This window comes from Humulus lupulus, chromosome X, assembly GCF_963169125.1.
Source record: "Humulus lupulus chromosome X, drHumLupu1.1, whole genome shotgun sequence".
NCBI classification, from domain to species: domain Eukaryota; kingdom Viridiplantae; phylum Streptophyta; class Magnoliopsida; order Rosales; family Cannabaceae; genus Humulus; species Humulus lupulus.
Window position 1 is genome coordinate 257,766,947 of NC_084802.1, and position 25,986 is coordinate 257,792,932.

General features: G+C 41.6%; 1 protein-coding gene across 2 annotated transcripts in view; it reads left to right on the forward strand.

Annotated features, from left to right (window-relative positions):
• Positions 1–25,986, forward strand: part of LOC133804695 (uncharacterized) — a 61,185-nt gene that overhangs the window by 17,247 nt on the left and 17,952 nt on the right. For both annotated transcript variants that reach the window (XM_062242838.1, XM_062242837.1), the window contains 2 exons: positions 12,318–12,482; positions 12,567–12,629. In XM_062242838.1, the coding sequence (XP_062098822.1) occupies positions 12,318–12,482; positions 12,567–12,629 (228 nt within the window). The remainder of the gene's footprint in view (positions 1–12,317; positions 12,483–12,566; positions 12,630–25,986) is intronic.

Consider the following 25,986-nt stretch of genomic DNA (forward strand, 5'->3'; position numbering starts at 1 on the left):
GGCTTTGGAAATAAAGTTGTGAGTAGCCCCCGAGTCAATGAGGATTGCCACAGGGGTTGAGCTGAGTTCCCCCTTGAGTTTCATAGTCGAATTAGTAGTCAATCCAGCCACGGATTGGAAGGACACTTCCACATTGTCGTGGACATCGGTAGAGTCCATTTCTGCCTTGCTCTCGCTGTTGTCATCAGATTCTGGGTCTGAAATGGTGTTGTCGATCACCTCGGGCACCATTACAACTTGCAATTCCCTCCTTTTGCAGCGATGGCCTGGTGACCATTTTTCATCGCAGCGAAAACACAATTTTTTTTGACGTTTGTACTGAATTTCAGATTCAGTAAGTCGCCTAACTTCAGTGGTGGAATTCGCTAAATGAGGACGAGCTGCTGGTTTTTCTGCCTTTGGGTATGCTTCCGAAGTTGATGCCCTATTTGTCACGGAATATCGCTGCCTTTGAACCTTATTCTTGTCCTCTATATCCTGAACTACCTCCATGGCTTCATCTACATTCCTTGGTCTCATGATACGCAATTCTGCCCGTAAAGAAGGGAGTAACCCATTCATGAAAGTGCTCAGTTGCACGGCTGGGTCAACACTCTTTAATGGTGCCAGCAACCTGATAAATTTCTTTTTGTACTCCAAAACAGAACCCTCTTGTTTGACTGTCAGAAACTGATCGTATAGGGATCCTTCCTGGGTATCTCTGAAATGCCGAAGTAGCATCCTTTTCAATTCTTCCCAGCTGTGTATGTCACGTTTGTTGCTCTCGTATTGGTACCACAGTAGTGCGTCACCAGAGAATGAGATGAAAGCTGCCTCTATCTTCTCCTCTTCTTCGTAACCATGGCAAATGAAGAACCTTTCTGCCTGCATTATCCAGCCGTCTGGATTGTCTCCATCAAAGGTTGGCATCTTCAACTTTCTGAGTCAATTTTCATGGTGGAGTCGAGTCTCTTGCTGTCCTCGGTCTAAGGACCCCCCTTCTGAATGCCGAGTGCCTCTGAATCCTGCCGTGGGAGATGTGGCTGTAGACCTACTCCTGCAACCTGGTTGCAATCCACTCTGCCGTGGTTCAATTGGTACTGCCGACTCCTTGGTCTTCCCTTATTCCTGGCTGCCAGTAGCATCATTGCTCCCCTCCCTTGGTTCTTGATGAGTTCTTGATCTTTCTTGGATGTCGAAAAGAACTTTGAATTGGAACTCATGCTGAGATTGTTGAAGCTTAGTGGCCATCTCCTCCATTGAATTCTTGAATGCAGAGAACTCAGTCTTCAAAGTCTCCAATTCTTCTTCGAACACAGCAGTAGAGTCACTCTTCTCCATGGCCTTCTTAGGTCCCATGTCCACGCTCACCGCACCAATTTGATAGAACAATTTTAGAGAATAGAATTTTTCTATCAACACAGTAACACCAAGAATGAAATCCCTCACAGAAAACCTCTTTATTAATGGTGAGAAAAGAAATACAGTCTAGCTTTCGAGATGCTAGTATCTCCAATTACAACCTTTTGAGAGGGCTGCTCTCTCCAAAGTCTAGATCTCTCTATCACCAGCTGCCTTCTAAATGAGACCCCTGCCTTATTTATAGGCTTTGGTCCTTTTACAATATAACAATCTAATGCCAGCTAGGAAAAAGAGAGACCAAATACAACAATTACAACTCAGCCCTAAAACAGCCAATTAGATTAACTAATAAAACAGAATAAAACTAAATAAAACGGGGTACAATTAACACCATAAAAACCTAATTATTTCGGGGCCTCCTTGTGTAGACGGCTTGGATTGGAGGCTTATCAGGTTCTCAGTTATTCTATTATAAGAGTCTACCTTTTATGTAGCCATTACAATCCAAAATAGGAAAGAAGATTTTGTTGTTATCTCTTGGGATGGTGATAGGAATTTCTCCATCAAAATTGGATTAGAGCAGAAATAATAGAACAAAATAAAGAAAAATCTCTGTAATATTGCTACCTTGGATTTCGAGAGCCAGGAATCCCTCCCAAAGCTGGTTACAACTACTAAACTCTCCACACCCCTTCTATTAACTCACACTCCTTATTTACTAACTCTCTCAGTACATCATAAGCCATGCACCCTACTCCCATACAAACCCTTCCCTTGTAACTAGCTCTTAGCCATGTGTCCCTCTCTCACCTTTACCTCTCCTTGTGTACACATAGGTGATAGGAGGTCTATCAATACCCCTTGCCCAAAGCCTCACCTTGTCCTTAAGGTGAAAGTCCGGATTTTGGTGCTGAATGACATCAAAGTTTTCCCAAGTGGCCTCGAATGCTGGTTTAGTTTACCCATATAATTAAGGCTTGTGGTTGCTGTTTGTGAGTACCTGGGCGCACATTGAAGACTTGTTCTGGTTCCAATACCCACTCCAGCTCTGCTGTCAGGTCCTTTGGAAGGTCAATAGCCACCTTCTAAGGTTTGAGAGCTGCCCTAAGCATTGATACGTGAAATACAGGATGCATTTTTGAGTTTGGTGGCAAGTGCAACTTGTATGCTGCAGTTCCAATGTGTGCCAGTACCTTGAATGGGCCAAAAAACTTCGGAGTTAGCTTTTCATTCTTCCCTTTTGCCAGTGACTTATGTCTATAGGGTCGCAGTTTCACGTACTCCAATTCGCTCACTGCAAATTGTAAATCCCTCCTCTTGCGATCAACTTGCACTTTCATCTTTTGCTGAGCTTGTTGGAGATTCAACTTAAGGAGGTCAAGCACTTCATCCCTTGACTGAAGTGTTTGTTCACTTTGGTACCAGTTTGCGCAAAGCGAATCAATGGGGGTGGGTCCTGGTGATACAAGGCCTTGAAAGGGGTCATTCTTGCCGAAGAATGGTAAGATGTATTGTACCAATACTTAGCCCACGACAACCACTTCGCCCACTGCCCTGGTTTGGAGCTCACAAAACAACGCAAATAAGTCTCAAGATAGCGTTTAACAATCTCATTCTGACCGTCAGATTGTGGATGGTTAGATGTGCTATGCTTCAGGCTTGTCCCTTGTAAACGAAAGAGTTCCAAAACAAACTTAGATAAGAAAGACTTTATCACGATCCGAGACGATAGATTGAAGAATCCCATGAAGTCTCACCACGTCTCTAACGAATATTGCCGCTACTGTGGCTGCTGAAAACGAATGACAGAGTGCAACAAAGTGTCATACTTAGTGAGACGATCGAACACCACTAAAATTGAGTCAAAACCATTAGATTGTAGAAGACCCTCTATGAAGTCCATAGAAATATCATCCCAAACTTGATTTGGAATCGGAAGAGGCTGCAGTAACCCCGCCGATGACTGTGCTAGATATTTGTTTTGCTGACAAATCGCACATTTAGTGACAACCTTCTGCACATCTCTTCTCATTCCCTGCCAATATAGGTCGCCAACCAACTTTTGGAATGTTTCAAAGACCTCGGAGTGACCCCAATATTGCTATTGTGATACTCTTGCAAAATCATAGGGATAAATGGTGAAGATGTTGGCAACACTAACCTGCCATGAAATTTCAAACAGCCTTGCGTGTATGTATACCCTTCACAAGCTTGTCCAAGTTGCCGTTCCTTGATAACTTTGATAAATGTGGTCGGCCAATACATGAGCTTGTAGATCTGGCATCGAAATCACTGTAGGAGCTGATATAGCAGCCAACTCACATTTTGGAGACATCCGTGACAAAGCATTTGCTGCCTTGTTTTCTAAGCCCGATTTGTATTGGATGTCGAAGTCATAGCCTAGAAGCTTGGTAAGCCACTTTTGATGTTCTGAAGCGTCTAGCCGTTGCTCCAATAAGTATTTCAAGCTCCTTAGATTTGTTCGCACCAAAAATTTTCGTCCTAGCAAGTATGGTCACCATTTTTGTATTGCCAATACAATGACCATCAACTCTCTCTCATAAGCTGATTTGGTTCGGGCTCGCAATGACAACACCTGGCTGTAACAGGCTATAGGACGTTGCTGTTGCATTAGGACAACTCCTCATCCCGACCCCGATGCATTCACCTCCAATACAAAAGTAGCTAAAAAGTCTGGTAATGCCAAAAAGGACTGAGCACATAGCATCCTTAAGATGCTCAAAGGCTTCCTATGCCTCCAAGTTCCAACCACATGCATCCTTGCGGAGTTGATTTGTCAACGATCTTGCAATGGTGTCGTACCCTATTACAAACTTTCGATAGTATCCTGTGAGCCCAAAAATCCTCTTAGCTCCCTTGGGGACCTAGGAATCGGCCACTCCTTCATGGCTCTAATCTTGCTAGGGTCGGCTGAAACCCCTTCTGCCGAGATGATGTGACTAAGGTATTTAACCTTTGGCTAAGCTAAAAGGCACTTCTTCCTATTCGCGTACAACTCATGTTGTTGAAGTCGACTGAGAACCAACTTCAAATGATCAATATGTTCTTCCATAGTGGGGCTGTACACTAGTATGTCATTGAAGAAATTAGGAAGAACTTCCTCAAAAAGTCACAGAACAACTAGTTCATGAGGGCTTGAAATGTAGCGGGAGCATTTGTAAGACCAAATGGCATTACAAGAAACTCGTAGTGCCCGTCGTGAGTCTGAAAGGCTGTCTTTACTACATCTTTTGGTGATACTCTAATCCGATGGTGTCCTGATTTGAGATCCAATTTCGAAAATACAGCAGCCCCGTGTAACTCATCCAATAGTTCATTGATTACTAGAATTAGAAATTTATCAGCTACCATTTTGCGATTTAGAGCCCGATAATCCATGCAAAATCTCCTACTTCCATCTTTTTTTTGACCAAGAGCACGGGACTTGAGAATGGGCTCGTACTTGGCTGTACAATGCCGAATTGTGACATTTCTGCCATCGAACGCTCAATTTCATCCTTTTGCACTTGAGCATAACGATACGGCCACGTTGAAATCGGACCAGCCCCTTCTCGGAGTGTTATTGGGATCACCCTGTAGACTTACCCACACACCAGCTATCTCAAACCTCATTACCATAGTTCGCCAATTCACTTGCATATTCCCTAAGGTCTCCAACCACTTAATGTCAAGAATCACATCCGCGCCTCCTAAATCTAGTTGCAAAAAATCTGTGACAACTTGTAGTGTTCCCAAATCCAACTTCACTTGAGAGCAAATTCCTTCGGTCCTAACCTTGCTCTCTGTACCCAGCAAGACGCCATAACAAGTAGTCTCTGAAAGTGGCAAATGAGCTGCTTTAACCACCTCTGTAGATATGAAATTATGTGTAGCTTTGCTATCTATAAGTACCGTCACTTGTTGCTGACCAATTTTCCTAGCTAACTTCATTGTGTGGGCTGAAGAGATTCCCACTAATGAGTTCAGTGAGAGTGTCGCCACGGTTTCCTCATGTCCTTCCTCCGAAGATGAATCTGGAGTCGGGGGTGGGGACTCCAATCCAAGGACTGCCTCTTCATCATCCTTTATCAGCATTACTTGTAAGAATTTTTGTTCACACTTGTGGCCTTTGTGGAACTTCTTGTCACACTTAAAGCAAACTCCCCCAGCTCGTTTATCTTGATACTCCGCTTCTGCGAGACGTCGCATGGGAGGCTGTTTGGTCACTACTAGAGCTTTGGCTGTCACCGAGGATGGTGGTGTCGCCGTTGATGGAGCTGAGAATAGAGTGGTGGTCGAGCCTTTGGAAGAGAACGAATTCTGAGAGAATCATGGTATTGAGATTGGGCTAGGAGTGGGCTTCAAATTAGGGCTCGTAGCTAGAAATTGATTGCCCTCTTCTATCCTTTAAATTGTTTCCATGATTTGGGCCAAGCCCACTGGTTGCAAGATGTGGAGAGGCCCTTTGATCTCCTCTTTCAACCCCTTCACAAAGCTTTCTTCTAAGATAAGTTCGGGTACCTCTGTGACCCGAGATGCTAATGCTTCCCATTTCACACGATACTCCTTCACCATGATATCCTTGACTACTGACAGCCACTCCTCCACCGTCGACCCCACGGGAACTGTGCGAAACCTTAGCAACAACAATGTCTTCAAGGCCATCCAAGAGTTAATAGGCCTCCTCGGATTCTCCCATTGAAACCACGATAGTGCAACTTCCTCTAAGCCAATTATAGCCGCCTCTAACATATGTGCCTCGGACAAGCGATTCAGCAAAAAGTAATGTTCCACCCTGAAATTCCAACCGTTGGGATTGTCTCCCGAAAATAATGGAAGCTCCATAAGCGGTGGTCCGTAGTCTCGACCGTAGTGGTGGTCGGAATTTGGCTATGTGTCGGTCGACTGTGATTGCGGTCGAGGAGAAGGGCATTGCTCGGCTGTAGGTGGCCCTGAAGTTGACGAGATCTTGGCGTCTACGGCCTTGCGCTACCTGTCGTTACTTGTTGCGGTGGTGTCCGTTCTCAGTTGCTCTGAACTCTGGTGCAGTTGGGTCATGTGGCCCATGAGAAAATCCATCTTCTGCATTGAAGCATACTTTGATTTCAACGTGTCCATTTCTTGGGGCAGATGTTGGAAATCAGATCGGACCCCCATAAGTTTCAATTGGAATCCCAGTTGCAAATTCTCCAACCTTTCATTGATAGCCTCCAATGGCATATCCTTCTTTGGTTCCATGGAAAGGTCTCTGATACCAATTTGATAGGAATTCTCCTGCAAAATTGGATTAGAGCAGAAATAATAGAACAAAATAATGAAAAATCTCTGTAATATTGCAACCCTGGATTTCAGAGCCAGGAATCCCTCCCAAAGTTGGTTACAGCTACTAAACTCTTTACACCCCTTCTATTAGCTCACACCCCTAATTTACTAACTCTATCAATACATCAAAAGCCATGAGCCCTAGAATTAAAATTATTGGGAATGATAATGGTTTCATTCCCAATTGCATATCCTTACCGTATGATGGTGGTGCTTTAATGTTGCGGTTTGTTTAGATGTCAGGTGGGGGATGGAAAGGTGTTGAATCGCTGAGGAAGTTTTTGGATGAGGAAAGAAGTTGAGGGTGAGACCGAGGTGGTATAGGGGTCGACAGGGGTCCAATTAGAACTGAGGGAGACGACTAGTGAGGTAAGAAAAAGGGATCATACGGTCGAGGTCGAGATGATGGGATGCGACAGGGTGAAAGCGGTGGAAGATTGGAGACGGAATCTGGGCAAATTTGTTGTCTTGATTTTCAGGGATCACATCATGGTTCTGAAGGGATTCACCCTCGTAATTTCTGTTTCTCCTTAAAGAACATTTATAACAGCTTGCTGGCAGACTTATCAGTTTAAAAAAGAGGAGTATCCAACATGTGGGTCGATTCTAAAGATTTAAAGAATTTAAAGAACTACATGTGCCCTAGTCAGAATCTTTAGATTTCTATTTCATGTAGTTTGGGCTGGGCCTTGATTTTGGAGAATGGGCCAGCTTGTTCTTTGAGAGTGGACTTAAGTTATTTTAGGGCTGTCTTCAATCCAAGGTTGGTAGAAAAGGGTTTGGGCCTTCGTGAGAAAGGAATAGGCATGGTAGTTGAAGGCCCTTTTTTGAGCATCCTACGGGCTATTGGACTTAAGGATCCCAATCTTTCTCCAAGGGAATATTAGCTTTTGGGATGATTCAGTCACTCATCATCCAGTAAATGTAGGGTTTTAGTTCAGCATATGGAAGATGAAGGGTTGGATATAGAAGTTGTGTCTTCTGGCTTGAAAGTGTATACTAGAAAGCCTACACAAAGTTATGTAGAAAGTACATTCCTTATAGAAGAACAGGGAGAGGGCTTGAATCTTATTGACTAAGTATTGGATGAGGAAGTTTTTTCCTATCCATTGGTCGAAGGTCTCTCTGAGTCGTGCAGTTCTGAAGATGAAGATTGGGACAATGATTTCGAAGGTGAAAGAGATGAAGTGGAGGATATTGTGGTACATGCTAGAAATTTGTGGGATGAGGGAGACAAGGAAGAAGGGTTAGAGGTTTGTGATGTTAATTTGGGGCTCTTCGAGAATCACATTACGGACCATGTCAAGTCTATGATAGTCAGGGAGGGGAATTTCTAAACAAGAAAGGACAGGGGATACTCGCTCTGTTGAGGAGGTGAAAGAAGACAGTAGATGAGACTTCCAGATTATACAATGTTATGGATTCTTTGGGTATTTCGCTGGTATCAAATGATAAGGGGGAGGAGATAGGAAGATCTTTAACTCTGTCTCAAAAGAGTTATCGTGGACTTCGGAAATTGAGTTTTAATGTTAATTATGATAAGGGGAAGAAGAAAGATGAGGGATGCCAAAGTGTTTTGTGAAGATTCTTTCATGGAATGTAAGGGAGTGTGGCAACAAAGAAAAATGGAAGGCGATTAAAGCATCCATTTGTAAAATTAATCCAGATGTAATTGTTCTTCAAGAGGTGAAAAAGGAAACAATAGATAGGAGGTTTGTGGGAAGCATTTGGCGATCCAGATTTAGAGCCTGGATTTATCAGTAGACATTAGGAAGATTGGGAGGTAATTTAGTGGCTTGGGATACTCGGAGTGTCACTGTTATTGATTCTTTGGTGGGTGACTTTTCAGTTTTTGTTCGTATTGAGGCCGAAGGGAAGGATCCCTAGTGGTTTTCGAGTGTTTATGGCTCTGTGGAGTATGGAAAAAGCGATAGTTTTTAGGATGAAATAGCAGGGTTGGGTGCTATTTGCGGTGATAAGTGGTGTGTGGGGGGTGATTTTAATGTGGTTAGGAGAGTTGATGAGAAATTGAATAGTGTGTCTAACACAAGGAGCATGAAGTTGTTTGATGCACTGATTAGAGAGCTAAAATTGATTGATCTCAAATTCCAAAATGGATGTTTCACGTGGTTGAATTTCAGACAGAGGCCTATTTATTGTAGACTAGATAGATTTTTGTTCACTTCTTCATGGACAAATATTTATTCCTTTGTTCGTCAGGAGGGGTAATGGTTCGTGTTGTGTCGGATCATAATTTGGTTGTGTTAGATTAAAATCCTCCCTCGTGGGGGCCAAGTCCGTTCAGGTTTGACAACTCTTGGCTTGAGCATAAGGACTTTTCTAGTCTTTTTCAGAGTTTGTGGAAAAATGCTAAGGTGGCCGGGTGGCCGGGTTATTGTTTTATGAGCAAATTATCCTTGGCAAGAGATAAAATCATGGGGTGGAGTTGGGAAATCTTTGGGTCGAGGAGAGTGCTTAAACAATCATTGGAAAGATGACTGTTCGTTTTGGATAGAATAGAGGGGGGACTGTGGAACGAGCAGTTTCATATAGAACGTTGCAAGGTTAAGAAAGAATGGCAACATATTGTCTTTGAAGAAGAATGAGGTGTTTGGCTTAAGGTGAAATGCCAATGGCCCAATGAAGAGGATGCTAATTCCATGCTTTTTCATAGTATTCTTAGTGCTCGAAAAGCTAGAAATTTTATCTCCCAGATTGAGCAAGAGGACGTAACTATTCTTGATAAAGATGCTGATATTGAAAAGGCTGTTGTGGAATTATATTCTTCTTTGTACTCGTTAGTCGATAGGGTTTGGATAGGTGTGGAGGATCTCTCTTGGGACCCCATTCCATCCTTCTTGGCTTCTCTTATTGAGCGACCTTTCTCCGAGGAGATCAGACGTTCGGTGTTTGACTGTGATGGGTCTAAAGCCCTGGGGCCTGATGTGTTTTCTATGGCAGTTTATCAAGACAATTGGGACAGTGTGAAAAGTGATCTTATGGCAGTCTTTGATTGTTTCTTCACAGATGGAGTTATTCACGGGAAAGACAATGAGACCTATTTTTGCCTTATCCCTAAGAAGATCGATAGTTGTCCTGTGTGGGATTATAGGCCTATCAACTTGGTCACTAGTCTGTACAAAATTATTTCAAAGGTGTTTGTCTTTAGACTTCGAGGAGTTCTTTCGGAGACAATAGCGGAAATTCAAGGGAGCTTTTGTGGAGGGTAGACAGATTTTGGACACGGTTTTGGTTGCAATTAAGGTGGTGGAGGAGTATCGTAGTAAGGAAAGGAAGGGGTGGGTGTTCAAAATTGATTTTGCGAAAGCTTACGATTGTGTGGATTTGGGTTTTTTTGGACTTTGTTCTCATTAAGAAAGGGTTTGGAGAAGTGTGGAGGAGTTGGATGAATGGCTGCCTGTCTTCTACGTCCTTCTCCGTGTTCTTAAATGGGAGATTAGGCGAAGATTTAAGGGATTTAGGGGCCTTCATCAAGGGGATTCCTTGTCTCCTTGTTCACATTGGTGGTGGATGTCTTCGGCAGAATGGTGGATAAGGCTAAAAATGTTGTGGCTTTTAGAGGTTTTACTCTAGGCAAGGATAAAGTTGAGGTCAATCATCTTCAGTTCGCTGATGATATGTTCTTTGTTAACGGTGAGGAGTCTTTGTTAGTGCTCCTTGATATCCTGAAGGTTTTTAGTGTTGTGTCCAGGCTATCTATTAATCTGCAGAAATGTCAGTTGTTGGGAATTAACCCGGCTGAGGAGATTGTGGACCATCGAGCCAGAGAGATCGGCTATGAAGTGGGTCAATGGCCTATGAAGTATTTGGGCTTACCTTTGGGGGCGTCCTCTCGATACAAAGCTTTTTGGGAGCCTGTTGTTTCGAGATGTGCTAAACGGTTGGATGGGTGGAAGAGTGCTTTTCTGTCATGGGGTGGCAGGTTGACTCTTATTCAGTCAACTTTGTCTTCTTTTCCAGTGTGTTACCTGTCACTATTTTGTATTCCTAAGAGTGTGGTAGGGATTATGGAGAAGTTGATGTGAGATTTTCTTTGGGAGAGAGCGGATCAATCCGGAGCCAATCACCTAGTCTCTTGGCAAGAAGTTTGTAAATCTCGCAGCCAGGGTGGTCGTGGTATCAAAAATTTGGAAATGAGGAATAAGGCTTTTCTTATGAAATAGTTATGGCAGTTTCTTTTAGAGAGCAAGGCATTGTGGCATAGGGTGGTGAAGAGTAGGTGTGGGGCGGATGGTGGTCATTGGGATATTGGTAGACGGGTGAGGTTGTCTGTTCGAGGTCCTTTGAGAGATATCTCGGCTTTGTATGATGATTTAGCCGGTTGGTCAGATTCAAGGTGGGGAGGGGGGATAGTATTCGTTTTTGGGAGGATGTTTGAATTGTTTCTGTTTCTTTAAAGTTTCAATTCCCTGATTTAGTTGGCTATTCTATTAAGGATTTAGTTGTCTCGGGAGGTGAAGGGAGTTTGGGTGGCCTAGAGTGGGATCTGCGCTTCCGGAGGAATTTCTTTGATAGAGAGGTTTCTAGACCTGCTCAGCTGTTACAATTGCTTTCGCATGTTGCTCGACCGTTGATTTTGGAGGATAGGAGGATTTGGATTCCAAACACTAGTGGAATGCTCTCTTGTAAGTCGGCCTTTCAAAGATTGAGTTACGCTCATTTGAGTCTGGAGGAGATCTGGGCTAAGAAATTGTGGAAGAGTGTTTCTCCTTCAAAAGTTAAAGTGTTTGGTTGGTTGGTCTTCATTAATAAGTTAAATGTCCATGATAACTTGCAGAGGAGCCAAATTGGTGTGTGCGTAAGAATGATGGGGAGTCAACTCGGCATTTATTCCTGGAGTGTAGATTTGCTAGGGAGGTGTGGTTTAAAGTGCTTGCCGAGTTTGGGGTCTCTTGATGTATGCCCTCTTGTTCTCAATTGTTCTTGTGCCATTTAAAGGGAGGTAAGAGGGTGGCTCGTTTGTGGCAGAGTACTTTGTTGGCGTCCTTTTGGGCAATTTGGCTTGAAAGGAATAGTAGGATTTTTGAAGACGGTTATTGTTTAGTGGAGATTATCTGGGATAAGATCAAGTTTTGGGTTGCTACTTGGGTGTATAGATCAAGAGGTTTGAGGGTGTTTCTCTTTTGGATCTCTGTAGGGAGTAGGGTAGTTTGTGGCTTTAATGACTATTGGGGAGGATGGGGTACTTTTTGTGCTTTTTGTTTGGCCTTGTTTTGTTTTATTGTGTGTTGTTACCACGGTTTTCGTGAGGGCTCTCAATTTATTTGAGAGGAAGTTAGTCTAAGACAAAGGCTCTTTTTCAAAAAAAAAAAAAAAAAATAGGTCATGGGGTAATAGGTGAATGGTTGTTAAGTCTAGTGTGTTTCACCAAGAAAAAAAATTGTGGTTGTTGCATATGCAATCAGGGCCATTGGGATTGTATTGCATCATGCTGTTTTATATTATTTTCTTTTATTGCTATGAATTCTACACATCCGTTGCATTGAAGGCACAATACCATTGAGTCACTTTCTGGAAATTCGAGCACCATATTTTAGTTCCCCATATTTTACACTAGTCAAACTTCTAGTTGGTAATAAACTGCTCTGTATTTAATATTTTATTTGTTTCTTAATCTTTTTTTGGGGTTTTAGGTTGGAAGCCAGGAAACATCAGTTAGTGATTCTCAAATTACAGATTCTGGAAATTCTGAAATTGATTCCACAAGGAAGGGTCAGCCTGTAGCACATGGCACAACAACAATGTCTCTTCTGGATGCTCAGCGACTCATTTCTCTGTTTTTTGCTTTATGTTCTAAGGTTTGATTATATTTTCTTTTTGGGCATCTGCAACTGCATCTTTCTGTTTTGCACAACAGTCACAGAGTTTCTCTTTACATGCAGAAACCAAATCTTCTTCAACTTGTTTTTAACATTTATGGGCGAGCGCCAAAAACTGTAAAGCAGGTCTCTCTCTCATGATAAGTTTTTTCCCCCTAATAAAAGTATGTTCACTTTGGCATGCATGACATTGGACAATTTAGAACCACTCATACAAAAAATTGACATTATCATACTACTTCCCCTTATTTTTTTTTATATAAAAAAATGATATTATCATACTATTTCCCTGATTTTGCATATAACCTTTCTGCTTTGTCTGAAAAACATACTTTATCCAAGAAACTGTAATGTTGCAAGTTTCATGGATGGGGACTTTGCAATTCAACTTTTTTGAACAATGTAATTTACTTTGTTCTCTCTGCTGCTTTTTGAGTGTTTTGTGAGTTTTGCATGGCCACGCCATGAACCTGGGCTGAGTAGGGGCTATGACCCCACTGGTTATGGGTGACAATTTTTTTTATCATAACTGTTCTGGTCATATTTTTAGCAAACGGTATTTGAGCGTTCAAACTCAACATAAGGTGTTCATGATAACTTTTTCCAAAGATGGAGGTTCAGTCATAATTTTTGAGAGAATCAGGTTGTCTGGTCATGAGATTTCAATCACGATGGATGCTGCTTTTTGGCTCCTCGAGTCCTTAGATTCTTTGCATAAAGTCGTGCATGTTATGAATTTCAAAAGGCATTTCGAGTCCTTAGATTCTTTGCATAAAGTCGTGCAGGTTATGAATTTCATAAGGCATTTTAGAAATAGAGTAATGAGTCTGATGCTAGAAGTCTTCAAAACAGGAGGCGTGTTTTTGAAAATCTCTAAACTGAGCAATAGTGTTTTGAGAAATTTTATTATCCGAGCAGAAAAGGAGCTATCAGGGTGGAAGGAGCTTGGAGGATGTTTACACATTGTTGCAGGAGCAAAAAACCAGCGTGTAAGTCAACATGGCTCAAGGTATACTAATGCACATGCGAGTGTCCTGATGAGATCCTGGGCAAGGGTGGTGAGCGAAGGGGGAAGGATGCAACTCAAGTCTTTTTTGCTACAAGAAAATAGTGGAGTTACACAGGTGAAGGATAAGTTTCATGATAGCAGAAAGAAGGGAAGGAGTTTTGAAGTCTTTAATAAGGCTGGAAAAACTCGGAGAAACTGAAGTAAAGTAGTATTATTGTTTTGGATAGATGGAACTACCCTCTGGGAGGCTTTTTTTTTTTTAAAAAAAAAAAAAAGAAATTTGAGATGAGCCTCTGTTTGATAATAGAACTATACTTTGGTGTTGTTCCAATGAGGAGTGGAAAAGTTGGGACAAATACATCTACTGTAAAATTATCCCATGGAGTTTACAGAACCATCCAATTTCAAAAAGTTAAGATTAGTGCAGTTTTGGATGGATAGGAGTGGAGGGAATACCCTTGAATATGTGGAATATCCATGTATCTAAAGTAATAGATTCCCCTTGTGGAGGACTAAGAGATGTGGATAGAGATCCATGTATCTAAAGTAATAGGTTCCCTTTGTGGAGGACTAAGAGATGTGGATAGAGAGACAACAAAGTTAAAATTCCTCAACCATGCAAGATTGTAGCTATGTTGTGTCAAAGAAGGATTTATACTAGAAAGGATTGTGCTGCGGTGTAACGATTCCACCATAGAGTTGAAGTTCTTTAAACTCAATGATAGAAGGTGTAGATTTCATGGTGTATGTGATACTGGTTCAAAAACATAAACAGTGGGAAGTAAGGACGGACATTGGAGAAGGAAGATGAAGTTGACGGGGAAGAGGTTTGTTCAGGTGGCAAAGAGTTGGTAGAGAGTGATGAAGGAAAAGATGATAGGGCATGAGAGAGTTACAGAACTAGAAGTGGTGAAGGGTGAGGAAGATAAAGCCTTGGCTTTTGCCTTGGGGAGGTCGAGAAAGTCACACGTGGAAGAAAGGAATTTGAAAAACTAGATAACATGAAGATCTTTTCCTACATAGCTCTTGAGGAGAAGATTACGGGTATCTTCATGTAGTGGTACTTTTACGGCTGGCTGTCAAGAAAGATGTATTGGCAGCCAAAAGGTTATTTTCAAGCTCCTTTCAAAATTGAAACACGGGAAATAAGTCGGAGAGAACCTAGCTTTTTGAAACAACAAATATTATTTAAAAGTACTGCTTGAAAGGACAAAGAATTGCCAGTCAATTGGCACTGTGGCTGCATAATGACAAGCATGTTAAAAATCTTAAATATAATAGAATACATGATATTTACATTTAGAATATGTACATTGTATATATTATAATATTAATTTAAAATATATATTAATTATTTATAATATATTTTATATGCATTGTATTTATATTTATTATAAGATATACTAATATTTGTATATATCTTTAAATTTATCTTATAAAATTTTATTTTTTATATCTTAAAAAAATATATTTAAATTTCAAATATATTCATATAAATTTATGAGTAATTATATCTGCACCCAAAATATGCACCTAAATATTACACACATTGACTGTCTTTTAAAATAGTGGGTCACAGTTTAGATATATGTGATTGACTGAAAAATTTGTCATGGCACTGTATATAACGTTTAGGTGCATATTTTAGGTGCTCATATCATCTCTCTAATTTTTTATATATACATGCAATGTATAAATAAAATATACATATATAATTGGGTAGGACGGGTAGGGTACACTTATACCAGTAAGTACCCTACCCTATACTCGCATCGGGTACATGTTTTTGTACTCTCACCCTACCCTAAACCTTAATTTATTGGGTAATATCCTACCCATCAAGGTAGGTACCTATGGGTACCCAGGTTTTCCGATAAAATTGCCATCTCTAGGCCCAATAACAGGTAATTCAGTGGCAGGCCTAAGGGAGTTGAAAGAAAGATCATTTTTTTGGAATTATAGGCCCAGTGAAGGAGGTAGTTCGTGAGTTGATAAATAGTCCAATAAAAGAATTAGATGGCTCGGGTCAAAAAGTAATTAATTTGGGCCTAATTAAGGATTTAGATGGTCCTCAGATGGAAGAAAAAGGTTTAGTTCTGACATGTTACAACTCAGCCCATTATAATTATAGTCTAGGGTGTTGCTCCAAATAGGTATCCCAAGGTGACAGGCTGTGAAATTCAGTTTCAGCTCTAAATACCAAGGAAAGGATGAGATCAAGGGAAGAAGGGAATTGCTAGATGAACTTTAATATGGAAGAGGAGGAAACTATAGAGACAAACTCAACAGAGTTTTTTCTAAAGCTTATTTCAGGGATAAAAATAGAAAGAAGTTCGGGAAGAATGTTAATGGAGATACTACTTATGATCTGGAAGTGGTGGAGGTGAATATGGGGAGGGTTGTAGTACATTATAGCCTTAATTCGGTAGTGAGAGAGAGAGAGAGAGCATGTCCAGATCTAGAGCGCACCATAACCCTACTGGTTATGGGAAGAAATATGCCCATATCCCCACTGGATATGTAAAAAATTCTGGTTCGGGGGATTTATTCTTGTCCTCTGGTCAGAGGTATTGGAGCTTTCGTACTGCCTTCAAGGTGTTTATGTTGACCTTTTCTAGGGATGGTGGTTCAGTAAGGATTTGCGAGAGAACAAGGCTTTCCGGTTACGAGATTTCTCTCTCTTTACACGCATCTCGGTGGCTATTAGAAGAAGTGGAGTGGCTGATCGATGCTGAAGCTAACCTTAGGGTTCATCAGAGGAGATCTTTTAGGGATAATTCCATGAGGGTGTTTCTGGATTGCGTTCAAAACGTTAGAGGAGTCTTTTTGAAGATTTCCGTCCTCAATAACAGTGCTTTCAATTCTATTATTATTCCGGAGGAGAATTTTGCTCAGGGGTGGAAAGGGTTAGCGGATTGTTTGAATCACCTGGTTAGGAAGAAAGGCTGTTACTCACAAGGAGAAACCGAAAGAAGGGTGGATAAAAAAGTCTCCTGGGCGTCTATTGTTAAAGGAAATTCAAAGGAGGTGATCATGGATGAGAAGGAAGGGGCAGTCACACCGGAGAAGGTTTTAGAGGCATGCTAATCTTTGGTAACAGGGGATGAATCTCATTTTGATTGGCGGTTGGCTGTGTTCATGATTAGAAGGGACAGCCGATCACCTTGGTCGGCTATTCACGAGGGAGTTCAAAGATGGTGGGGGAAACAATTATGTGTTTCGAGTTTTTCAAACAATAGGGCTTTAATATGGTGTGCAAACGAGAGGGAGTAGGAGAGGTTAATCTCTACGGGCTCGATTTCCATTCCCGGTTTGTCAACAGTCTCCTTTGCTAAATGGAGTTTGAAAAATCAACTGGTGGATAGGAAAATAACTTGTAAACAAGATTGGATTGGTATCGAAGGACTTCCGTTGAATATTTGGAACCACCATGTTTTCAAGGTGATTGGTTCACTCTGTGGAGGGCTATTAGCCATTGACAAGAACACTTTGGAAAGGAGGGAATTATTCTGTGCCTGTATTAAAGTGGTTGGGGATGCCACGGGTTTTGTTCCAAACTTGATATCCCTCCCGTATGATGGCAACCTGCTGTCCCTGCGCCTGTTTAAGCTCCGAGGGAAGAAACTTCATCCGATCAGGAAAGTGTGGGTGAGGAAATCAACCAGGGAGCCTTTGACTGGTTCGGGTCCCGTTGCTGGAGCAGGTATGGAGGAGAAATCGGGACTCAACGGGGAGAAGAAGGAGAGGTATGGGGAAGACAAGGAAATTGGGGGCGGTGACATGGTGGTCCAGCACGGCCGGAAGTTGCAGACAGCAGGGAGAGTTACGACGCCAATCAAGAACGTCTTTAATGAGGATAAGTCTTTGTCCCGTAACTGTTGCTACCCATTAAAGATAATCTTTAATAGAATAAAGTCAGACTTATCTACTAAAGTCAGTGGACTGGCCAGCACATGCTCTTTTTTAAACAAGGAATTTCAAGGTCCCACTATCACGTGGCAAATTAAGGAAAAAAGCTGGTTTATTTCAGCAGAGTATTTGGGCCGGATCCAAGTTTATTTGGCAAATGGGCCTTGTCTTTTTAATTTGAATGTCAACCAAGGGCTCTCTTCAATCCAATTAGTGTTTTAAATTATTTGGGCCACGGATTGGGCTTGACAGATTCAATTCCTAAGCTGAAAAATTTGAAAGAAATTTCTCCTAAGCAGTGTCATAGCTTTTCTCAGGGGATTATCGTCTTTTGGGATGGGTCGGAGCGGAAGGAGGTCCCTTCAAAGCAAAGTGTTCTGCTGGAGAATTTGGAGGAGAATGACTCGGAGGTTAAAGTTAAGGTGGCTGGATGGAAAGTGTATTCTCGCAGGCAACATAACAGTGGCGTAGAAAGCAAGCAGTTTATAGAAGAGCAAGGTGGGGGTGAGCCTTCTTTTGACTCTGTAGGGGAGGAGGAGGATTTAGTTTTTCCAATAGATGAAGAGCTTGACTCAGGCAGTTCGGAAGATGAATTTGTGGATGAGGTTGGTGACGGTGAAAAGGTGGACGAAGATGATTGTGTTGAGCAGGTGAGGAACTTGTGGGAGGGAGGAAGAGTTGAAGAAAGTAGTCAGGTTGAGATAGTTTATGGGGTTGCGGGTGTAGAAGGGTGGTCAGAGGAAGGTACCCCGCAGGAAGAGCCAGTGCCTCACGACACTTTTAGAAGCAAGGAAGAGGAGAAGCTCAGCGAGACAGCTAGAATTCTTAAGTCCATGGATTCTTTGGGTATTTCGGTGATTCATTCAGTTTTGGGAAAGGAAAATTCAGGAGACATTGTCGGTCTTTCTCAGAGAAGCTACCGGGAATTACGCAAGTTGAGTTTTAATGTTGACTATGAAAAAAGGAAGAAGGGTTTGGGACACTGTTATAAGTTATGAGGATGCTTACTTGGAACGTGAGGGGTTGTGGCAATAAGGGCAAGCGAAAGGCGATTAAGGAATTGATCTGTAAAGTTAATCCAGACATCGTTGTTCTTCAAGAGGTAAACGGGCCTCGGTTGACCGGAGTTTCATAGGAAGTATTTGGAGATCGAGGTTTAAGGCGTGGATTTATCAGCATCCGATTGGTCGTTCAGGAGGCACCTTGGTGGTTTGGGATACGAGGAGTGTTTCTGTAATTGATTCTTTAGTCGTGGATTTTTCAATTTCAATTTGCGTGAAGGCCAAGGGGAAGGAGCCCTGGTGGTTCTCAGGTGTTTACGGTCCTGTAGCCTATGGTAAGAGAGACAGTTTTTGGGATGAATTGGCTGGGTTGAGTATTATTTGTGGGGATAAATGGTGTGTTGGGGGAGATTTCAATGTGGTTAGAAGAGTTAAGGAGAAATTGAATAGAACTACTAATACTAGGAGCATGAAGTTGTTCGACGCATTGATTAGAGAATTAAGATTGGTTGATCCAAAGCTTCAGAATGGTCGCTATACTTGGTCAAACTTTAGACATAAGCCTATCTGCTGTAGATTGGACAGGTTTTTTCATTCTCCATCGTGGTCAGAAATTTATCCCTTCATTCGTCGGGAAGTCTGGGTTTGAGTAGTTTCTGATCATAGTCCGGTAGTGTTGGATTCTAGCCCTCCTTCTTGGGGTCCTTCTCCATTCAGATTTGATAATTCTTGGTTGGAGCATAAGGATTTCTCTCGTAACTTCCAGGAGTGGTGGGCTTCAACCAAGGTGCAAGGTTAGCTGGGCATGATTTTTATGTCCAAGCTTGCTCATACTCGCGATTTTATTAAGAAGTGGAGTTGTCAGGTCTTTGGGGAGAGGAAACTGCGAAAACTTTTCTTGGAAAGGAGACTGTTTGAGTTGGATAGATTGGAGGAAGGGGGCTCGTGGAATGAGAGTCTTCTTTTGGAACGCTCGAAGGTGAAGGAGGATTGGCAACAAATAGTTTTTGAGGAAGAAAGAAGTGTTTGGTTTAAGGTCAAATGCCGATGGGCTAAGGAAGGGGATGCTAACTCCAAACTTTTCCATAGCATTCTTAGTGCTCGAAAAGCGAGGAATTTCATCTCTAGGATAGAGGAAGAGGATGGCACCATTTGGGATAAAGACCCTGACATTGAAAGGGTTATTGTGGGCTTTTATTCGTCTTTGTATTCGGCGGTGGAGAAAGATTGGGCTGGGGTGGATGGAATTTTCTGGTCTCCAATTCCGCCTGTTATGGCTTCTTTCCTAGAGCGTCCATTTACAGAAGACGAGATTAGACAAGCGGTTTTTGCGTGTGAGGGCTTTAAGGCCCCAGGGCCAGATGGGTTTTCCATTGCAGTTTATCAGAGGAACGGGGAGGTTTTGAAAACGGATTTGATGGACGTCTTCAAGGATTTTTTCAAGGATGGTGTCATTCACGAAAGGACCAATGAAACTTTCATCTGCCTTAGTCCGAAGAAACTGAACAGTTGCCGAGTTAGGGACTACAGACCGATTAGTCTAGTCACTAGTTTGTACAAAGTCATCTCAAAGGTGTTGGCTTTTAGACTTCAAGGAGTTCTTTCAGACACAATTGCAGAAACTCAGGGTGCTTTTGTCGAAGGCAGACAGATTCTGGACACAGTTTTGATTGCAAACGAGGCAGTGGAGGAATACAGAAGCAAAGGAAGAAAATGTTGGGTGTTTAAAATAGACTTCACTAAAGCTTATGATTGTGTGGATTGGGGTTTCTTGGATTTAGTTTTGGAAAAGAAGGGATTTGGTGAGGTTTGGAGGAGGTGGATGCGTGGGTGCTTATCCTCCATTTCTTATTCTGTCTTTGTAAATGGGCGTCCCAGGGAAAAGTTTAAAGGTTATAGGGGTCTTTGTCAGGGGATACTTTGTCTCCCTTCTTGTTCACTTTGATAGCGGATGTGTTGGGCAGAATGGTAGATAAGGCAAAAAGCGTTTCGGCATTGAGAGGTTTTTCAGTGGGCAAGGATAAAATCGACGTGAGCCACCTACAGTTTGCAGATGATACGATTTTCTTTGTAAATGATGAGGAGTCCTTGGTTATCCTCTTGGACATTCTCAAGGTTTTCGGTGTAGTTTCTGGGTTATCTATCAACTTGCAAAAATGTCAGCTTCTGGGGATCAATTTGCAGAAAGAGTTGGTTGATCAGAAAGCTAGTGAGATTGGGTGTGAAGTGGGTCAGTGGCCAGTTCAGTACTTGGGCCTTCCTTTGGGGGCTTCTCCTCGATCCAAAGGGTTTTGGGATCCGGTTATTTCTAAATGTGCTAGCCAGTTGGACTCCTGGAAGAGCTCCTTTCTGTCTAGAGGTGGGAGGTTGACTCTGATTCAATCTGTTTTGTCTTCCCTTCCCGTTTACTACTTGTCGCTTTTTTGTATTCCTAAGAATGTGGCTTTGGTATTGGAGAAGATGATGCGAGATTTTTTATGGGAAGGTGCGGACAAGTCTGGTGCCGATCATTTGGTCTCTTGGAATGAGGTTTGTAAGTCTCGTAATCACGGGGGCTTGGGGATTGGAAATTTGGTTTTGAGAAATAAGGCTTTCCTCATGAAGTGGTTGTGGCGATTCCCCTTGGAAAAATTGTCTTTATGGCATAGGGTGGTCAAAAGTAGGTATGGTGAAGATGGAGGCTTCTGGGATACAAATAGTGGGGGTAGATTTTCAGTTTGTGGTCCGTGGAAAGACATATCTTCGTTGTATGAGGAGTACAGGCGTTGGGTTTTCTTCAAAGTGGGGAGGGGTGATAGGCTTCGATTCTGGGAGGATACGTGGATTGGTGACTGTTCCTTGAGGTCACGCTTCACTGATTTATTCAGAGTGTTCGAGGCATTGAATGCTTCGATCAGAGACATGAGAGTGGTAGAAGATGGTAGTAGTTTAGGAGGAGGAGGTTGGGACTTCAAATTTAGAAGAAACTTATTCGAGAGGGAGGTCCCTAACTTGATTGAAATGTTAGATTTGATTAAAGATATGCATTTACCGGATATTTTGGAAGATAAAAGGATCTGGAAACCAGACAGCAGCGAGGTTTTTAGCTGCCAGTCGGCTTTTCATAGTTTGGCTTACGATCAGTTAGGACCAGAGTGGCCGTGGGCAAAGAGGTTATGGAAAAGTGGTGTTCCTCCCAAAGTTAAAGTGTTTGGATGGTTATTATTCTTGGACAAGTTAAGTGTCCATGCTAATTTGCAGAGGAGAAGACCCTTCCATTACTTATCGCCTAATTGGTGTGTTAACTGTAAAAAGAATAGCAAGTCAGTGGGTCATTTGTTTCTTCGATGTTCGTTTGCCAGTGCTCTTTGGAGTAAAGTTCTACATGAGTTCGGAGTCTCTTGGTGTATGCCCTCCTCTTGCGCCCACTTATTCCTATCTCATATGGAGGGCGGTAAGAGGTTGTTGCGCTTGTGGCAGTGTACCGTTCTAGCTACATTTTGGGCTATCTGGTTGGAGAGGAATAGTAGGATCTTTGACGAGTCCTCCTCTTCAGTGGATACTCTTTGGGATAAGATTAGATTCTGGGTAGCCACGTGGGTGTATAGAACGAAAGATTTTGAGGATGTTTTCTTTTTGGACCTTCGTAGGGAATGGGTGTATTTATGGATGTAATCTTTGTTTACATTTTTCCCTTGTTACCAAGGTTTTCCTCCGCCATAAGTGAGGGTTTTTATGGTTATTGAGAGGAGATTTCTTCGACCTCTTTCTCATTTTTTTCAAAAAAAAAAGAATATGGTGGAGTATCTCTCAGACAATAGTGATTTAGAATCTGCAAAATTTTATATCTCGATACATAAGGAGGTTGAAATAGAAGATATACTAGAAGGTTGTTAGAAATTGTTGGAAGGAAAGTTGAGAGTTGAAGATGAAGAGAATTTACCAGAATAACAATGAGAAAATCAGGAAGAAACAAATGTGGAGGCAGCTTGCGTGGAAGGAGAATATTCAGATGGTAATATCATCTTAAAGCCAGAAGGTTTTGATGATAAATTTGCAAAATGGTGGAAGGAGGCTATTGTGTTTGGATGGGAAGGTCTCAAATTTATTAACAAGTTAAAAAGTTTTGAAAGTGATAAAACAATGGAGTTTGGAGAGTTTGGGGGCCAAAAAAATTAAGTAGTTGCAAATTGAAAGAATAAGATTTTAGATGCCGAGGAAGCTAGAGGGAGATGGAATCAACAACTCAAGGAGGAGAGAGCACAGCTTAAACTTGATTGGCAGTGTATGTTGCTTGAAGAACATGCACTTAGATTAAAATCTAAGCTCATCTGGGATGCAAATACTAGATTGTTCCATAGTTTAATGAATGCAAGAAGATCCAAGAACTTTATTGATAAAATTGAGAGGGAGGTTGGGTTTGGTCTCGATAAAGAGGAAGATATTGAATCCAAGATTGTTTCTTTTACAAGAAATTATATCAATCGATGGAGATTTTGTTTTCTAGTATGGAGGGATTGGAGTGGAAGTGTATACCCCAAAAGACCATTTGATAAACAGGAGATTAGAAGAGCAATATTTGCCAATGATGGCAATAATCACCTAACCCAGATGATTTCACATTGGTGGTGTATCAAGAAAATTTGGAAGTGGTAAAAGATGATTTGATTAGGGTTCTCAATAAATTTAGCAAAGATGAGATTATTCATGGTCTGATTAATGAGATATATTTGCTTAATTCCAAAGAAATGCAACTCAAGTAGAGTCAAAGACTAAAGACCTATAAGTTTGATTACTAGTCTATTCAAATTCATCTCCAAAGTGTTATCTTTGAGGTTGAAAGAGGTATTGGATGCAACAATTTTAGAATTTATAGGAGCTTTGATAAAGCTTACAATCTTGTGTAATAGAATTTCTTAGATTTTGTTCTAGAGAGAAGGGTTTTGGGGAAAGATGGAGAAAGTGGATTAGAGGTTGTGTCAATACAACATCTTATTCTACTTTTCTTATTAGTAGGCCTAGAAGGAAGTTTAGAGGCACTAGAGGGATTAGACAAGGGGATTCTCTATCACCTTTTCTTTTCACTTTAGTGGATGCACTTTGGAGGATGGTGGATAGGGCCAAGAAGTTGAGTGTTGTTCAAGGCTTTAGGTTGGGAGGGAGAATCTTGAAATCACTCATTTACAATTTACGAAGTACACTTAATTTTTTCTTGACGCTAGTCGACAGGAATGGGTAATTTCTGTTATTATATTTCTTATACACTGTGTATATATTGTGTACAAGGTTCCCTATAAAGGGAAATAAATAATAAAGTAAAGGCATATAATAAAACCTCTTAATTACTCCCCTAAAAATACTGAATTATAAACAAAATAGCTAACATACAACTATACAAAATAATTCCCAAAATAAAAAAGATTTTCCTACACTCCTCTCATGATGGTTTAAAAATATTCTCCATAGCCAGCTTGCTATTCAGATTGTCAAATTGTTTTTTACATAATCCTTTTGTAAAGATTTCTGCCACTTGTTATTCAGTAGGGACATAGGACATGCACACTAGACCATTCTCAATTTTTTTCTTAATAAAGTGCTTGTCTACTTCAACGTGCTTTTTGCAATTATGAAGCATGGATTATGAGCAATAGCAATCGCTGCCTTGTTCTCACAGTACAACTTCATAGGAGGACTGTGATGACTACAACTCTTCAAGCAATCTTTTTATCCATATAATTTCTCATATGCCGTGAGCAACAACCTTGAAATGTCAATGGGCCAAAGAGGGGATGTTAATTCCAAGCTTTTTCATAGTATTCTTAGTGCTCGAAAAGCTAAGAACTTTATCTCTAGGATTGAGCAAGAGGACGACACTATTCTTGGTAAAGATGTTGATATTGAAAAGGCTATTGTGGGATTTTATTTTTCTTTGTACTCGTCGGTCCATAGAGATTGGATTGGTGTGGAGGGTCTTTCTTGGGACCCTATTTCGTCCTTCTTGGCTTCTCTTATTGGGCAGCCTTCTCCGAGGAGGAGATCAAACGTCCGATGTTTGACTGTGATGGGTCTAAAGCCCCGGGGCCTGATGGGTTTTCTATGGCAGTTTATGAAGACAATTGGGACAGTGTGCAAAGTGATCTTTTGGCAGTCTTTGATGGTTTCTTCAAAGATTGAGTAATTCATGGGAGAGCCAATGAGACCTATATTTGCCTTATCCCTAAGAAGATTGATAGTTGTCGTGTGAGGGATTACAGGTCTATCAGCTTGGTCACTAGTTTGTATAAAATTATTTCAAAAGTGTTGGCTTTTAGACTTCGAGTTCTTTCGGACAAGATAGAGGAAACTCAGATTTTGTTGAGGGTAGGTAGATTTTGGACACAGTATTGGTTGCAAGTGAGGCGGTGAAGGAATATAGGAGTAAGGGTAGGAAGGGGTGGGTGTTCAACATTGATTTTGAGAAAGCTTACGATTGTGTGGATTCCGAATTTTTGAACTTTGTTCTCGATAAGGAAGGGTTTGGAGAAGTGTGGAGGAGGTGGATGTATGACTGCCTGTCTTCTACGTCCTTCTCTGTGTTCTTAAATGGGCGACCTAGGGGAAAATTTAAGGGTTCGAGGGGCCTTTGTCAAGGGGATTCCTCCATGTTCACATTGGTGGTGGATGTCTTGGGCAGAATGGTTAACAAGGCTAAAAGCATTTTGGCCTTTAGAGGTTTTACAGTGGGCAATGATAAAGTTGAGGCAGTCATCTTCAATTCGTTGACGATACGATCTTCTTTGTTAACGATGAGGAGTCCTTACTAGTGCTTCTTGATATCCTGGAGGTCTTTAGTGTTGTCTGGGTTATCTGTTAATCTGTAGAAATGTCAGTTGTTGGGAATTAACGTGGCTGAGGAGATAGTGGACCATCGAGCCAGAGAGATTGGCTGTGTAGTGGGTCAGTGGCCTATGAAGTATTTGGGCTTACCTTTGGGGGCATCCCCTCTCTAAAGGGAGCCTGTTGTTTTGAAGTGTGCTAAACGGTTGGTTGGGTGGAAGAGTAATTTTCTGTCACGGGGTGGCAGGTTGACTCTTATTCAGTTAATTGTCTTCTACTCTGGTGTATTACCTGTCGCTCTTTCGTATTCCTAAGTGTGGTGGGGATTCTTGAGAAGTTGATGTGAGACTTTCTGTGGGAAGGAGCGGATCAGTCCTGGGCCGATCGCATTGTCTCTCGACAAGAAGTTTGTAAATCTCGCAGTGATGGTAGTCTTGGTATCAAAAATTTGGAGATGAGGAACAAGACATTTCTTGTGAAATGGTTATGGCGGTTCCCTTTAGAGAGCAAGGCTCTGTGGCATAGGGTGGTGAAGAGTAGGTATGGGGTGGATGGTGGTCATTGGGATACTGGTAGATGAGTGAGGTTGTCTGTTCGAGGTCCTTGGAGAGATATCTCGGCTTTGTATGATGATTTTGGCTGGTTGGTCAGGTTCAAGGTGGGGAGGGGGGATAGGATTCGCTTTTGGGAGGATGTTTGGATATGTGATGCTTTCTATACATTCTTCTTTTTTGTTTCTCTTCGTTTTTTTTAATCCTTTCATTTTCCC